This window comes from Lycium ferocissimum, chromosome 4 (genome assembly GCF_029784015.1).
Source record: "Lycium ferocissimum isolate CSIRO_LF1 chromosome 4, AGI_CSIRO_Lferr_CH_V1, whole genome shotgun sequence".
Lineage (NCBI taxonomy): Eukaryota > Viridiplantae > Streptophyta > Magnoliopsida > Solanales > Solanaceae > Lycium > Lycium ferocissimum.
The window spans coordinates 34,705,671-34,721,707 of NC_081345.1; the positions used below are offsets into that span (position 1 = coordinate 34,705,671).

Consider the following 16,037-nt stretch of genomic DNA (forward strand, 5'->3'; position numbering starts at 1 on the left):
ATAGCCATGCTGTTCAAAAACATTTTGATACCAAACACCACTCGCAAATAAACTATTAAACTGACGGACAGCTTACAGAATAGAAATTTCATGAACCAAAATCAAAATGTGGTCTCCGGATCACAAACATCAAGGTGAAAGCCAAGCCAAGGTGTGATAAGTTTTACAGTTATAGAAAGAGATTACTCCTCAATCATTACTCCTAGCATGTCTACCAATGTCCACGTTATATAGCCTGTTTAGAGAGGACTTCTAACAATAGAACATAACCCTCTTGACATTCTCCTTAAGAGCAGGAAGGGGCCTTACAGCAGCACCAGCACCTGGTGCTCGTGTGCTCCTTCCGACAGCTCCTGCTCCTCCTCTGTTCGTAGGAGCGCTTGTGACTGATCCACTGTCAGATGTCTCCGGTTCCATGTAAAAACGAGCACGGAAAGCTGCCAAATGTGCATAATAGGCTGGAGGAACTGCAAACAGCATCAACGAGCACAAGTTCAGTAACATGCCATGATGAATAGGTTATAGGCAAAAAAATTCCACAAAAGGATTTGGGGAAGGGGTTTGGATTGGGCACCAAAAATAGATGCGGAAGAAAAGCCACAAACAGTGCAGTGAACATACCAATGGAGACAGAACGAGTACATCTAGCATATCTGAAAATAACAAGGAACAATTAAAGGCCATCAGAATCAGAATGCTGGAAATTTTCAAGAACTATGGAAGCTCTGAAATCAACTTACGTGTAACAGAGGTTGTTAGTCAAAGACTGCAGCGCGTCAGCAGTAAAATTGTTCTCATCCCACAAGACATGATAATGAGCTGGGCGGCTAGTACCCTGCAGTACCACAAAATCTAGTAACTTACAACCGAGTCATTTATACATGACTTATCATATTTTATAGAATACCCATCTTATTACCTGTATGCCGGCATGGCTACAGAGATAGAAATCAAACTCAGTAGGGTGGCATATCTTTGAATCTACAACGGTACCTTCACAATTACATTTTTTTTAAAATTAGGATCATTTGCAGCTATTATCGAATCATTAGAGATACTGAGATTAACACTCACCAGGCAAAATGTTCCCGCTCCGATCTACTGCATTTCTGTCACGGTGGTTGTTGGCAAACAACCTTGTGTGATGACGTTTCTGGACCACAACAAATGTAACTGGGGGCTGATAATTGGGTTCTAAAGATGCACAGGCCTGAATTCGGTTTACGTCAGTTCATAACTTCTAACCAATAAAAAGGCAAGCTCGTTTTCTATCCTTCCACATCGTCCAAAAGTAGAAAGAAATTCTGAGTTGATAATAAACAGGCAGACTAAGGTATAACAAAAGGAAAATACCTTGCGGATTGCATCAAGTTCAAAAAGAAGTACTTGATAAAATTGTCCTTCACTAACACCATCTCTGAGGGGAAAAGATATTTCATTTCAGACAAAAAAAGAAAAGTAAATTTGTAAAATGCAAGCATAGAAGGGCTATTCAACAATACCGGTAGAATATTATTCTCTGAGGCTTCTGTCCAGTGGCTCGACGGAAGGAAATAAGCAATTCCCTGAATTATAAATAAGATACAGCATCAATCAGAAGCAAAATTAAATCCAGTGGCTTAAAACTCGAATATCAGGGCATGTTCTTTGAAAACAAGGGAAAAGCGCAATACTTTATCATGCCACCAGTCACAGTTCCTCTAGCTGGATCTTGCCAAGTCTTGTACAGATCTTGTATAAGCTCCTGCCTATGAGCTTGAGCAGAAACCAGACCAGCATACTTCGTAATCTCAGGCCAATCTTGAGAAGCAACCACCTGAGATATGTAAAGTTGGCACCAAATTTACTCCAGAGACAGAGATTACCGAGGGGGTCAACAAAACCAAAAGAATGAAGTACACAACAATCCTACCGCAGCAATGGATGGGCTAGAATCCTCCCCAGGGTGGGGATGGGTGACATCTGCACCAAAAATAATAGTTGGGCGGTCGCTGACAAGGGGAATTCGTCTAGAGATCGCATCAACAAGCACAGTGTTTCTTCCTCCAACCTTCACATTTATCTTGAGGGACACATTGGCTAAATACTGCTTGCTCATTTTAAATACATGTTTTGTCAAGCAGCATTGCGAGACAATGCCAAGATCAGTTTCACAAATCCGTTTTAGATCACCTAGGAAAAGAAATAAAATATTTAAGCTATAGCATATTCCAGGAGTTTGCAAAAGAAGCACCATATGAATTTGACCATTCTTGGGTTGTACCATAAAGGGAGCCATTATTGTCTGGCAATATGACAATCAATAGATCAAGCTCCCTGCCATGAGGCTGCAACTTCGTCATAGCATCATGAAATCGAGTTTTCAAGACTCTCTCAACTTGATCAGGGCGAGCACTCACTGGTGGTAGAACAGGATTGGGATTGAAGCTCTACAAAGACATAATAGTATCTTAAACTGTTATGTCGCAGGACAACCAAAAGAGATACAGCAACAAAAGAGGAAAAACTATAACTTCCAAATTACCATGCCCGATATATGGCACATTTGTGCAAGCTCAGAACAGAATCCACGTGCAACACTGTCTTGCACATTGCGAGAAAAGTTTATACAAATCCAGTTGTTCACTGTTCCTCCATTAACCATTTTCTGTAAACAACAGTAAAGCAGAGTAAATAACTAAAGCATTCAACACAGACTGAAAATCGACAGAGTAGACAACTTATTTGAGATATAATAAACTAACAAAATTCTTATGTTAAGCTCCAACCTCAACTGAAAATCGACACAGAATAGCGCAAAAAAATTATACTTCAGAGAAAAAGAAAATTATGAACGAAAAGTAGAATCCATCCACATCAGCAATACTTTGATGTACTTGTGCACCCCCAACTGTGTCATTGATTACTACTCCCTTTCATCGTCTTTGGGTGACTAGCTATCACCAAAATTCTTTCCTTGTTCAAACCCCGCTATACACTTTTAAGGCTATACCATCCTAAGGTGCAGCTAAGTAGGTGGATCTTATTGACGTTGATCGAACCACGGGATTAGAAAAACTGGAATTTAGCTCTGCATCAGCTAATCGTACAACATAATTAAATGGGTAACAAAGAGTAACCAAACTACTTTTTGACCGCCAATACCATGATGAATCAAATTGCTGAATGATGGTTGCAAGATCAAAAAGGACAGGACCAAAAAAAGCACACTTAAATTCCTCAAGATTAGTTATTCTATCATAAGCTATATGTAGCAAAAACAGGTATCAATAAGGCAAAACCAGCTAAACTGATACTTTAGTGCTTCATTGAGGTCCTAAATTTTTTTATTTTTTTATTTTTTGACAAGGTAAAGTAGATACTTCACTGAGAGCTCGCTTGGTACGAGGTCTTAGCTAAACTAGTCATGGTATTAGATGTGGTATTATTTTATACCATGTTTGGTTGACATTTTGGGGCATGTATAACTAATACATGGATTATTTAACACACCAAAGGGTGTATTATCTTATCCCACCACCACCATGGGATAACTTATTCATGGATAAGCTATCCATGGATAAAAAACTAAAATGACAAAATTGAACTTGTTTTGTTCCAAGAAACTTATAAAGGCCAAGCATCTAAGGGTATAATTGTAACAAATTATTCTTTAAGTTTAAAAATAAATAAATATTCAAATGGTATCTTTTGTGTTCAATTTTAGTGCAATGAACCAAACACCCAACAAAAATAATCCCTGTATTACTAATCTATGTATCATTAATCCCTACATTACTAATCCCTGAGTAATTTATCCATGTATAACTTATCTTTGAACCAAACGACCCCTGAGGACCTAAAAATAGTGTTCAGAGCCAAAGCCAGACCATACTTGTGAGAGCACACACCAATAGATGGCATTTAACTGCATGGAAATGACAGTCAAACTGGCAACATGAATGTCAATCATGCTAATATAAGTTACCTTATTCATCATATTCCACTGGCCCACTTGTGGCAGACAGTCTTTTTCTCGACCTGTATCATGGTATTTAAGCTGCAGAAACAATAAACAAAAATTTACAATCCTAAAATAAACTTAATTCACTGCACAAAGCAAGGATTGCAGCAAGATTATCTAAAGCCAGAAGGATTAGGGTTACCATCACCTCAATCACATCATCACGACCAAAAAAAAAAAAAAGGAGCATTAACTTACCCAAGGTGCAGGCAAAATGCGAGCCTCAACTTGAGCAAGCTTCTCGCTAATCTTAATACCAAATTCCTTCGCGTATGGGTCATCACCATAAGCATTGTGACGAACAGTCTAACAAAAGAAAGGATTAGATTATGGTAAATACAGAAAATATTGCAAAAAGGCCTGAACTTTATCCTCAAAAACATTAGTTGTGCAGGAAGAATAAGATAACGAACTTCTGTCGAGAAGCACACCAAAGTAATCAGCGAATACACATTTTCAAAACAGTATTCAAAGAACCTCATTATTTGGAAAAAGAGTATTCAAAACAGTTTCAGAAGCAAGAGCCAACCTGAAGAATGTCACCCTCTCTCTCTTGAGGACGCTGGCAGGTCACTTTCAGAAGTGCTGTTATCTGCCTCTCATTCAAGCGCTTTGAGTATCTCTGCCCCTCCACAATCTTGCAGACCTGGACTCAGGATATGTAAGCACATAAAATACACAAGATACTTGGAAAACGACTAGTTACAACGAGAAAAAGGCACCCACTTCCATTGGCAAATAATTTGGCCTTTGTGTATTTCCAACTTGAAGACAAGGCAACTGGGTATGCTGAATGACAAAACCATAGGTTTCTCGAAAATATTCCACAACAGCTTTCATTGTTCCTCTATCATCAACAGGGAAACTGCCAGAACAAATAAAATACAACGATTAGCACGTTGAGATAATCCAACATATAGACAACAGAACATTAAAGATCAGATGGTACACCACTAGTCACACCTATAGATAATCCAACTGTAAAAAAATTATGGTCAAGACATAATATAAACAGAAAAAATTGTTTCATCACATTTACAAAACTAAGCCAAAAACATACGTCAACTCTCTAGTTGCTTGAGATGTCAAACCAGATATGCGGTACTTCCTCCTCATATTCCCACGATGAGTGACCTCCACCTTTACACCTCTCAGGGCTTTCTTTATCTGCAGTTCAATAAGGTTAAAAACAAATTTAGCCAAAAAAACTGCAAAAATTGTAAATGGCCCTAATATGTGAATGTACCTTGGTAGATGCTGTTAGAAAATAAATTCCTAACTGGATGAAATGATATCTAAAAGGAATTGCAGGAGACATACATTTACAACGGAGAAATATGCAATTTAGAGCACCCTATGTCCTAGGCACATATTATTTCTGTGAGAAGAAGAGCTTTTATATATGAAATGACCCGAACTAAGTAGGAGGATTCCTAGCCAACTGCAGCATCTTAAAAGACAGTGAACTGGGGTGGGTGGGGGGTGGGGGGGCGGTGGCAAAGGTACAGAGAGCTGTTTACTCCATAAACTGCAGTCCGTAAGAAATCCAACTTTCAAGTCGATTGCTGGGAACAGTAAAGATCAGGTAGACTATGAGACTATTATGAATAAGATTGTCATATGCCAAAACCAACCTTAACGCGATCAGCATCAGACAACGGTCTAGAAGAGATATCCCGATTAAGAAGCTGGCACACAAATTCAATGACCGGCAGTGGCTCGATGAAAGCCGTGGAAGACATATCTGTAGAAGAGCACAATGATGAGAATGTGTACTCGGTACAGGCATACATTGTGGTAAAATTACTGTGCTTGACTGACAATCAGTTACAAGTTCTACAGAATCAAGCTACATAACCAGAATTTAAGTCATAAAAATTGTGCTGACCAATATTAAGGGATAACCCCATCTGCGTCGGACGAATACTTTGATAGAAGCCACGCCAGCTCTCTAAACCTTCACCCAGTGGTTGTCTTCGTCCTAAATGAGGGGAATAGAAAGAACGGCCGACGGGACAATACCTGCAGTTAACAATGAATTAAGGGAAAAAGATAAATACATAAATCAACAATTCAGAAGGAACCATACCTGCTTGTTGGCAACTCACGCAGAACGATATCCAGAACCTGGAGGGCCTCTTGGGGAGCATCAGCCTGCCTCCCTTGTAAGAACATCCCTAAGTGATGAAGATCAGCACGAGCAGCCAGCTTGATCACAACTTTAAAATCCCTTTCCCGCCTGCCCCCACAAAATAAGAAAAAGGATACATTAGATACTGCTAAAAAAATGCATCTGACTTCTCAAGATCATAGGAACACACCTAGCACCACCAGTCCCATCATCATCATCAGTGAGAGTTATTTTAAAATCTTTTTGAACAAAAGGGAGGGGCCCTGCAGTGTATAGACTTTTTCTTCCGTCATAGGCTGGAAGCCTCTTCCCAAGATGGGACTCCCTGTAAAGCTTGACCAGCTGCTCCATGACAGCGCGGTTGACACCACGAGATGCGACTTCTGGAGTAATTGAAACCTGAAAGCAATTAGAAATGATAAGAGCAATTATCAACAATAAGACCCTCAGTAGATAATACAAGGAAGATCATAACTAGAACAACTAGCAATGTTTGAGCACTCACATCATACTGGTGCAAGTCCTTGTCAGGTAACTCAGCAAAGAAGTGATTGGCCTTAACAATGCATCTAGTGCCATTACTACCCTTTCCAGGCCGAAGTGGAAACCTCATCGACTTGCTCGATGCAGGTTGTATTGCTTGAGTTGCAGATGCTTCTGGCTGCACAGCAAGTTGCTCGAACTGCTGAGTCACCTGATGTGTCGTAGGTTCAGGTGGCTGAGATGAGGAGCCAGCCTCTGAGTATGTTTCTGATGGTCTTCCATATGGCACGGGCTGATGTGGAGTCTCGGTTGCTTGGTACAGCTCGGGAACCGGTGGCCTAGAAGGGCCACTAGAAGGTGCCCCACGGCCACCTATACCACCACGGCGCTGGGGTTGTCCTCCACCTCGTGGATACTGCTGAGTTCCCCTACCCTGTTGATAGTATTCAGGGGGTCCACCATAGGATTGTTGAGGGGCCATTCCACCACGTGGAGCTCCCCCACCACCACGGCCACCATATCCTCCACGCTGAGGTACCCAGCCTCTTCCTCCACCTTGTTGTTGTTGTTGCTGCTGCTGCTGCTGCTGTGGTGGGCGTTGGACACCACCTCGTCCCCCTCCTGTTTCATGGGACTCAGAGCTCTCACCACCACCAGGAACATCAGATCTCCTCTTCCGCACCATGGTAGCAACTACAAAATAAAAGGACATTTATCACTTAAATAATGTTCAAGTTGAGATACTCAAGATATAATCAATGAACTCATCAAAAAGCTTATATCTGATATCAATCTATGAGCCCTGCAGACAACTTATAGGCTCCAAACCCCCATAAATCACAAACTAAACAGCTATCAATATGTGTTCAAGCAAGCCACTGCTATTGCAAACAGAAACAAAAGATCCACTGGATAATCTCAGGCAGCAACAATCTCCTAAATAATAGGACTCACTAGTTTCAGTTACGATTCACAGGAAAACACAACCAAGCTTTAAGACATAATATCTGACAATCAAAGAGAACACATTTTTTTAATAATTGTGGTTGTCCGGGCCCGCTTGGCACACCTAGACTAATTCAAGGGGGTACCTACTACCTCCCACATGCACATGTACCGGGTAACTTTGTACATCAAGGCTGGACAGACGAGAAAAAATCAATTAGTGGTTTTGCCTCCGCTTGCATTTAAACATGAGACCCCATGGTTCTCAACTCACTTCATTGACCACTAGGTCACACATGCTCAAAGAGAACATAGTATAGGCCGACAAATCGGAAAAAAGCTCATAACATTACCATTTCTCAAAACCACAAACAACAAAAAGAATAAAACCATTCACTCCTACAAGTATACCTTAACTGAATTCATAATTCAAAAAGACGACAAGAATACTTTCGATTGGGGGTTGTGATTAAAAAAAAAGACACGGTTTTTTTCTGTTTCTTTTCTGGTTCAAAGAGAAGGATTTACAGAAACATTTCTCCCTTCCCAACCCAAAAGATAAATTCATGCTCGTACGAATTGCTCAGAACAAAAGCAAATAGAACAGAAGAATAAATCCATGTGATATAAAATAACAAATGAGGTTAAAAATATAGTAAGAGTTTAACAACGAACAAAACCTCACTATTCGAAATATACCAGTGGCCAGTTTGGTGACTCAGATAATCATTTATTCTTTAAATCGAAATACAGGAAAATACAAAGAACATGTTCTCACAGCCTTACACTCCACAGGACTGCAGCAACACTACTTAGACTTTCAGATGCAATATAACAAAGGTAAACCCGGTAATAACTTCAAAAGTGACAACAATAACAACAACATACCCAGTGTAATCCCACAAGTGGGGTCTGGGGAGGGTAGTGTGTACGCAGACCGTACCCCTACCTTGTGGAGATAGAGAGGCTGTTTCTGCAGACCCTCAGCTCAAGGAAAGCCATTCAAAGCAGGATAATATGGAAGCAATTCAAAGCAGGTTTAAAAAAAGAATATACGAAAGTAAAGAAGCCGTGGCAAATAATATGGAAAGCATTATATAGCATACTTAAAGAAATGATAGTTACAACGGCTAAATAAAACGATATTGAAGTAAAAGAAACAATACTAATACTACGGAAATAATACTAATACTAATAATTTCAAAAATGAGAACATAAAAAAACATATAGTTTAGATATCACGTGAACAGTTGGGGAAAAAATCACATAAGCAAACTGGTAAGTAAACAGTTAAAATATAGTCTAGAAGATGATACAGGAAAGAAATCCAAATTCCACTTCCTTACAACAACAACAACAATATAGCCAGTGTAATCCTACAAGTGAGGTCCGAGGAGTGTGGTGTACGAAGCTACAGACATTGTTTCCGATAAACCCTCGTCTCAAGTAAAGCATATCAAAAACAAGTATGGAAAGGAAATACAGTAGTGAAGAAGTCTATAATACTAAAGACCCTAATACCCGGTTATTTTTTCACTTTCAGTACATTCAAACAACCAAATATTCTTTGCAAAAAGTACAACCAAACACAACTCCAACTTCAAAAATTCCAAACAAAGTGAAAAATATTTGGTTTCTATGGCCAAATGCCTACTAAAAAAGAACGTAAACAGCTCAAACACAGAAGTCAGCTAGCATACACATGTATATACATTATAAAAAGAAGGACAAGCAGGTACGATTATGTAAAACCTATCACAAATGTTAAACAAGGCAAAAACAGCATAAATGAAGAAAAAATAACAACCTAAGCAACTTTCAACTAGATCTGATCATCCAGTAAACTAAACAAACACCCTAGATCGAACAAAAACCACAGTCGAAACAAAAAACCAGCTAGATCTAACAAAAAACCTTAAATGCTACTAAACTAAACAGATAAAGTATACATTAAAATGATAGAGTAACAGATATACTACCTCAGAAACGCCGCCTTTGGATGCCGATTTTACACCAACCACCACGGTTGCCCTAGTACAAAACGCAACAGAGAGAGAGAGAGAAAAGCAGTACAACTATTATATGTTTTGTAGAGAGAGAGAGAAATGATGTGTAGATAACAAAATGCAAAATGAAGTCACAATTACACTCTCTCTCACTTACTTTAATGCTTGAGAGTTGGTCGTTTTGAAATGACGGTTTCATCCCTAGTTTATTTCATTTTGCGGTGCTGTTGCAAAGGACATTATAGGAACCGAAATCTCATTTTGTATTACAGACAGCAATCGAGTTTAATAATAAAACAGATTAAATTACAGCTTGTTAAGTATCGTTTCATAATGTATCGTATTGTATTGATAAATATATTTGTTTGGTAAATTATGTCATGTATTATCGTTAATAATGCCACACCTAAACATTGTGAAAAATAAACTTACTATATTATAAATAAATAAAAGTAGGCGAGTTATTATAAAAAAAAATGGGATAAAAGATAAACTATAATTATTAAATAATAAGGAAAGTCAAGATGATACAAAAAAAAAAAAAATGACGCAAGCACACCAAATAGGTCATTACGTAAATTGAGTTTTTTCTTTGGTCTATTTCTATCTCTCCTAAAACCTCCTACAGCCATCCTTTTACACCTTCCCACTAGTGCATCTGTGCACATTCTTTTCACGTGCCCGAAGCATCTCAGCCTCGCATCCCTCATATCCTCTGCCACGACGACACTCCCACCTTATCTTATATAACTTCGTTCCTAATTCTATCCCACCTAAAAGATGCCCACACATCTATCTGAACATCCTTATCTCCACTGCCTTCATCTTCTGAACATGTGCGTAATTAACTGGCCATCACTTTGTCGCATATAATAGTGCAGGTCTAACCACCACTCTGTAAAACTTAACCTATAAGTCTTGGCGGCACATTCTTATCACATATACTCCTGACGCGAGACTGCTTCAATGCGGTGTGCGACGTCATCGTCAATCTCCCGCTTTTCTTAGATTATAGAGCCAAGATAGTTGAAATTTCCCCTCTTGAGTATGACTTGTGTATCGATCTTCACCTCCACCTTGTGCGTAACATCACTAAACTTCTACGTTTATGCTTACTTTAATTTAATACGGAGAAAGATTAATATGAAAAAAGAATAATATTAAAAGTAAAAAATTAAATAAGGTAATTTACTTAAATTATTCCTTTAGTGACTGTTCTCTTAAGGAACATGAAAAAGTCAAAACATGACATGTAAAATGGGATGGATAGGGTAATAACAATCTAGCAGTGGTAATTGGTGAATCACGCGTCATTCATGGCCGCCCCTTCTAGTTGAGTAATCCTGGCACCGTCATTTTAGTTGATGGATGATGCGCAACATGAAATTAGGATATCAAATGAGTGGGCTGGACCGAATTTGAGCGGGTTAAAATGAATCAAGCTAGCAATTAAGCAAACACAAATTCACTCAAAAGTTACTTGCCTTGATATGAGTTGGATCAAGATGGGCTAAACAACAGGTCATAGCTCAATCCGTCAAATTGTTACCAAATTTTAATTTCATTATTTTTTTTAAATAATATATTTGATTATCAAATAATTTTTTCCTTTATTATAGCTTATATCTAATGTATAAAATAATTAGAAATATTTTCATACGATTAATTTTTCACAGGTCAATTTGAGTATATTTAACTAACATCAATCTACTTTTAGATGATATAATTGAGCGGACAAACAGGCTGAATTAATAACTAAGCGGATCATTAGCTCTTTCAAATTTGGAATAATTAGATGAATCATATTTTTATGGACTAATTTATCATCTCTAATTGGAATATCAAGATAGTGGGATTTTTTCTATCATTAACGATTCAAAGTTTTAGGAATTTAACTGAAATTTTGCTAAATTAACCCGATACGAATTTAATTATCAAGTGTCCGATTACTAAAATGTTAAACCTACAAGAAAAGAATTAGTAGGCGTTTGGACATGCGATTTCATCTCATGAGATGATCAAATATTAAAAGATCTACAAGTTGATAGTATATTTATAACAAATTTACTCTTACCAACCATATGAGAGGATTATGTTAAAGAAAGTGTAGTTACACTACACTCATGTTCAATTTTTCATTTTATTGAACTAAAGTTTAATCAATTAATGTTGTATTTTTTAGAAAGGCCTTCAAGTAGTGAATTAATTTTGTTATGAACTATATATGACTTGTTCATTTGGTAAGATTGTATAAGAATTGAGAAGGTTTTGATGGCTTTCACAATTTGTGGGTTTTTTTATGTCTATAGGAAAAAATATAACTTAAGAAATCCAAATTGCATGTTCACACAAAACTTCAACTTCAAATCATAATGATTTCATCTCATGATGTCAAATCATGTCCAAACGGCTCCTTAATACATCTCTAGGTAAGATTAAAATATAGAGTTTCTAACTGTTGGATTTGCCATTAGCTGTTTCGGTAGATATGATATAGTACGCATTAATATGTTCTTTATAACATTCTATTCTTGAAAAAAAAAAAAAAAGTTTTATGGTGGTTTGGTGGGAAGGAGCCAAGAGTCTGCACAATTTTCAACTGAAAACATGTATAAATGTCCTGATTATTTTGTCATATTACTTTTGGTAGCAAAAATAACATTTTTTTTAATAGGAGATGTTGTTATACTCGTCACAAGTAATTGTTTGTTTTTGGGAATATAATCCTCAATTAATTATGTCCAATGACAACTGTATTGTAGGAAGTGCTTCATTAATAGACTTAATTTGTGAATATAGTATTTCAATTAGTCATATAGGATAGTGATTGATTATGTTAGCGTGATCTATTAAGATACATACAACGGAATTATAAATAAAAGGTCAAAAACACAGATGGACTCGAACTCATCCCGATTTACCATCCTGACCCCCAACCGAAATATGTGAATTATCCGAACCCCCGAACATAAGATAAAATGTGTCATTTGAACCCCTCGCCAAATGCAAGGGCACACGCGTGAAGCTCACTTGCTGTGACATGAAAATAGACCAGTGACATGGAGCCATGTCATGTTACCTGTTTTTTTTTTTTTTTTAAAAAAATAAGCCATGTCAACAAAAACAATTAATTTTAACAAAAACTCTATTTTAAAATCTATTTAAATAATTAAAAAAAATTGAAAAACCCAACCCATCCTCTCCTATAGCCCACCTCACCGCCGCTGCCTCCTCCGCCGCCGCCGCTTTCTTTTTTTAAATTTTTAATCATTAAAAATTAATTTTAACAAAAACTCTATTTTAAAATCTATTTAAATAATTAAAAAAAATTGAAAAACCCAACCCATCCTCTCCGATAGACCACCTCGCCGCCGCCACTGCTGCCGCTGCCGCCACCGCCGCCGCCACCGCCGCTTTCTTTTTTTAAATTTTCAATCATTAAAAATTAATTTTAACAAAAACTCTATTTTAAAATCTATTTAAATAATTAAAAAAAATTGAAAAACATCCTCTCCGATAGCCCACTTCACCGCCGCCACCGCCCCGCCGCTTCAAAATCTATTTAAATAGCGTTTTTGTTAAAATTAATTTTTAATGATTAAAAATTTTAAAAAGAAAGCGGCGACGGCGGAGGAGGCGGCGGAGAGGAGGCGCGTGCGAGGAGGGGGGCAGTGTAGTGGTCGCGGTAAAGTGGGCTATCAGAGAGGATGGGTTGGGTTTTTCAAACTTTTTTAATTATTTAAATAGATTTTAAAATAGAGTTTTTGTTAAAATTAATTTTTAATGATTAAAAATTCAAAAAAAAAAAAAATTGGTCTCTCACGCTCTGTTTAAAGCAGTGAGATTCACGCGTGTGCCAGCTGGCACGAGGGGGTTCAAATGGCACAGTTTATCTTATGTTCGGGGGTTCAGATGGTCAACGTTTGGGTTGTGTCTGTATTTAAAAATCGTGATAAGTTCGAGGCCATCTATTATTTTACTTTAAATAAAACTTGACCTTTACGTTGAAGTTTTTACCGCTGGACATTTAGGAACACTTTGCAGAGTCTTGTAAAAATAATGCTTTTCCTATGAAGCTATTGGCCATGATCCAAACTCCTGAAAAATCTTTAGAATCTCAATTCTCATTCATTCAACTTTTTTAACGACTGCAATCCTAAATGAGAAATCTAGACCACATTCATTCTTCCATTTCTAACTTTGTATTTTTTCTAACAACATTCATTCATCTGAACACTCGAACAATAACAAGCAAAAATATTTCAAATTGGAAAGTCATTATATTTCACAAACAATTCTTAAAAAGGCAAAGCATGATCAATTCTCAAATAACGTACATATTTTTAAAAACAAACCGAATTAAATCTTTCCTTGTTTTTGTACATAATTAATTAATGCTGAAAAAGTGAAAAGGACGTTTATTCTTTTCATGGATTTTGACAAACCAACCTCAAATGGAAATTGCAACATTTTTAAATTTGAATCAGAAATCAGAATAATGGAAATTCCAAAATTTTATCTCTCCGTTGATTGCAAAAAGAACTTTCAGCTCAATTACCTACTCTCACTGTTACTGCCCTCCCCTTGAAGAAATCAAAAATCCATAAAGTGACTTCTTTCCACACAATGATACAAATGCTCTGAAACAAATTAAATATAAAAGAACTATATATATTTGACATACCAAATTGTACCATAATTGTAAATATGGGCTGTCCTACCTAACCATTAAAATTGAGAAATGAACTATGAACGGTTTAGAACTATTACAGGTTCGTTTGTTGTAGATAGATAAGATATTTTGTTAACGTTATAAAGGATTTGCACGCTAACGAAGGCAGCGGCAGATCTAGGTAATTGGGTGCTGTTTCTTGGGAACACTATTTATATTGAGAAATCTGTTAAATATATAAGAAATATTTGTTGGGAACCCAGTAACAAAGTAGACTCTTGGTCCAACGGTAGAAATGGAACTTGCTTAAACTTTGCTGGCCTCTTGGATGAGCGTTTGACTCCCCTTGGACGCATATGATAAATTTTCTTTTTAAATTTGAGATTTATGGAAATCCGTAAACTTCAAATCCTAGTGAAATCGTTTACACCAAATCAATGCAAATTAGCATAATTAAGTGACTTAATAATTTGAAAATATAGATTAATTAACAATGAGTAAATGATAGTTGTGTATGTTTAAACACGTAAATGTACCTTATGAATTATGATCAGGACATGGTAAAACAAATTAATCACAATAGTACAAGTTATGCTGATTCTACTTCTACGGGTGGTCATATCTTTGTTTGTCATTGAAATAATATTGTTGTTTTAGGTTCTCTGATCACAAGAGATTGAGCTATCACTTTCTTGTAACAGAGGGATTGCATATGTCATATATATCTGCTAGAGTCCTACTTGTGAGTTGTGACATCTTTGTTAGCAGAGAAAAAAACGCAGAGAAAGCAGGACAAGTTATGGAAAATCTTCAAGATATTATATTTTGATTCAACTCTCAAGAGCAGGGGCGGAGCTAGTAAGGGCCAAGGCACTACACCAAAAGAGGCTTTTAGTGGCAATATATTTTCTTTTTAGCGGCAATAATTATTGTCACAAAAACATTTACCAGCAATAAGTTAATGCCATTAGATCCAAGGTCGCCAAAGCCTTTAGCGACATTTATTGTTAGGGCTAAAGTTTGATATTGCCGGTAATAATTCATTCTAGAATATAATTAGCGGCAATTAAGTTATTGCGGCAAATTAATTGCCGCTAAAAGCATATTTTGTTGTAGTGGGGGTTCATCCGAACCCCCTTCGGTGAAAAATTACACTGTATATACAAGGTGAAAATTATTTTTATGTATATATAGTAGACGTTGAACCCCCTTGCCTTCTTCGTTTGTCTGTTTCTTTATATTTTTGAACCCCTTTATTAAAATCATGGCTCCGCCACTGCTCAAGAGGAGGTGAGGACATGCAGTTCTCATGGATGCTAGTTGCTACACATGACCAGGCTTCACACTGGACAATCTGCAGAAAGCAGGATATTAGTCACAGATGCTACCGCTGTGAGCTGGAGAATAAACACAAAAATCATATACGCCCTCTGTTTCCATTTATGTGGCAATATTTCCTTTTTAGTATATTTAAAGAGCACTTTGCCACATAAATTGAAAGGTAGAATACCTAAAGAGCGTTTTATTGAGATTCCCCTTATACTATGCCCGGTCCTAAAGTACCCCATGTACTTAAACTTTTTATAATTGCTAGCCCCTCAAACGATTACTTGTCCTAATTAGCCCCCATGTATTTGACTTTTCAAATCTATAATCCAAGTGATTTGCCATTTCATATTAATTTGATGCGTAAAAAGATCGAAAATACAATTTCCTTTATATATTTAGTCATCTCAACGACTATTTTCTTATCTCCTTCCATATATCTTCTTTATTCCTCCATTAAAATACAACCAC

At 37.0% G+C, this 16,037-nt stretch overlaps 1 protein-coding gene across 1 annotated transcript; it reads right to left on the reverse strand.

The window, feature by feature from the left end:
* Positions 1 to 7: 7 nt before the first annotated feature.
* On the reverse strand, positions 8 to 9,792 carry LOC132052511 (protein argonaute 1-like). Its single transcript, XM_059444082.1, has 22 exons — positions 9,542 to 9,792; positions 6,640 to 7,310; positions 6,325 to 6,533; positions 6,093 to 6,242; positions 5,892 to 6,025; positions 5,638 to 5,747; positions 5,064 to 5,170; positions 4,730 to 4,868; positions 4,533 to 4,649; positions 4,202 to 4,309; positions 3,968 to 4,039; positions 2,525 to 2,647; positions 2,264 to 2,429; positions 1,913 to 2,172; positions 1,674 to 1,816; positions 1,503 to 1,565; positions 1,354 to 1,417; positions 1,075 to 1,210; positions 920 to 993; positions 741 to 835; positions 622 to 653; positions 8 to 467 (listed from the first exon to the last, which is right to left on the reverse strand). Exons 2-22 carry the CDS (start codon positions 7,300 to 7,302, stop codon positions 253 to 255), a joined length of 3,180 nt encoding a protein of 1,059 aa, XP_059300065.1. The 5' UTR covers positions 7,303 to 7,310; positions 9,542 to 9,792; the 3' UTR covers positions 8 to 252.
* Between the last annotated feature and the right edge of the window lie 6,245 nt (positions 9,793 to 16,037).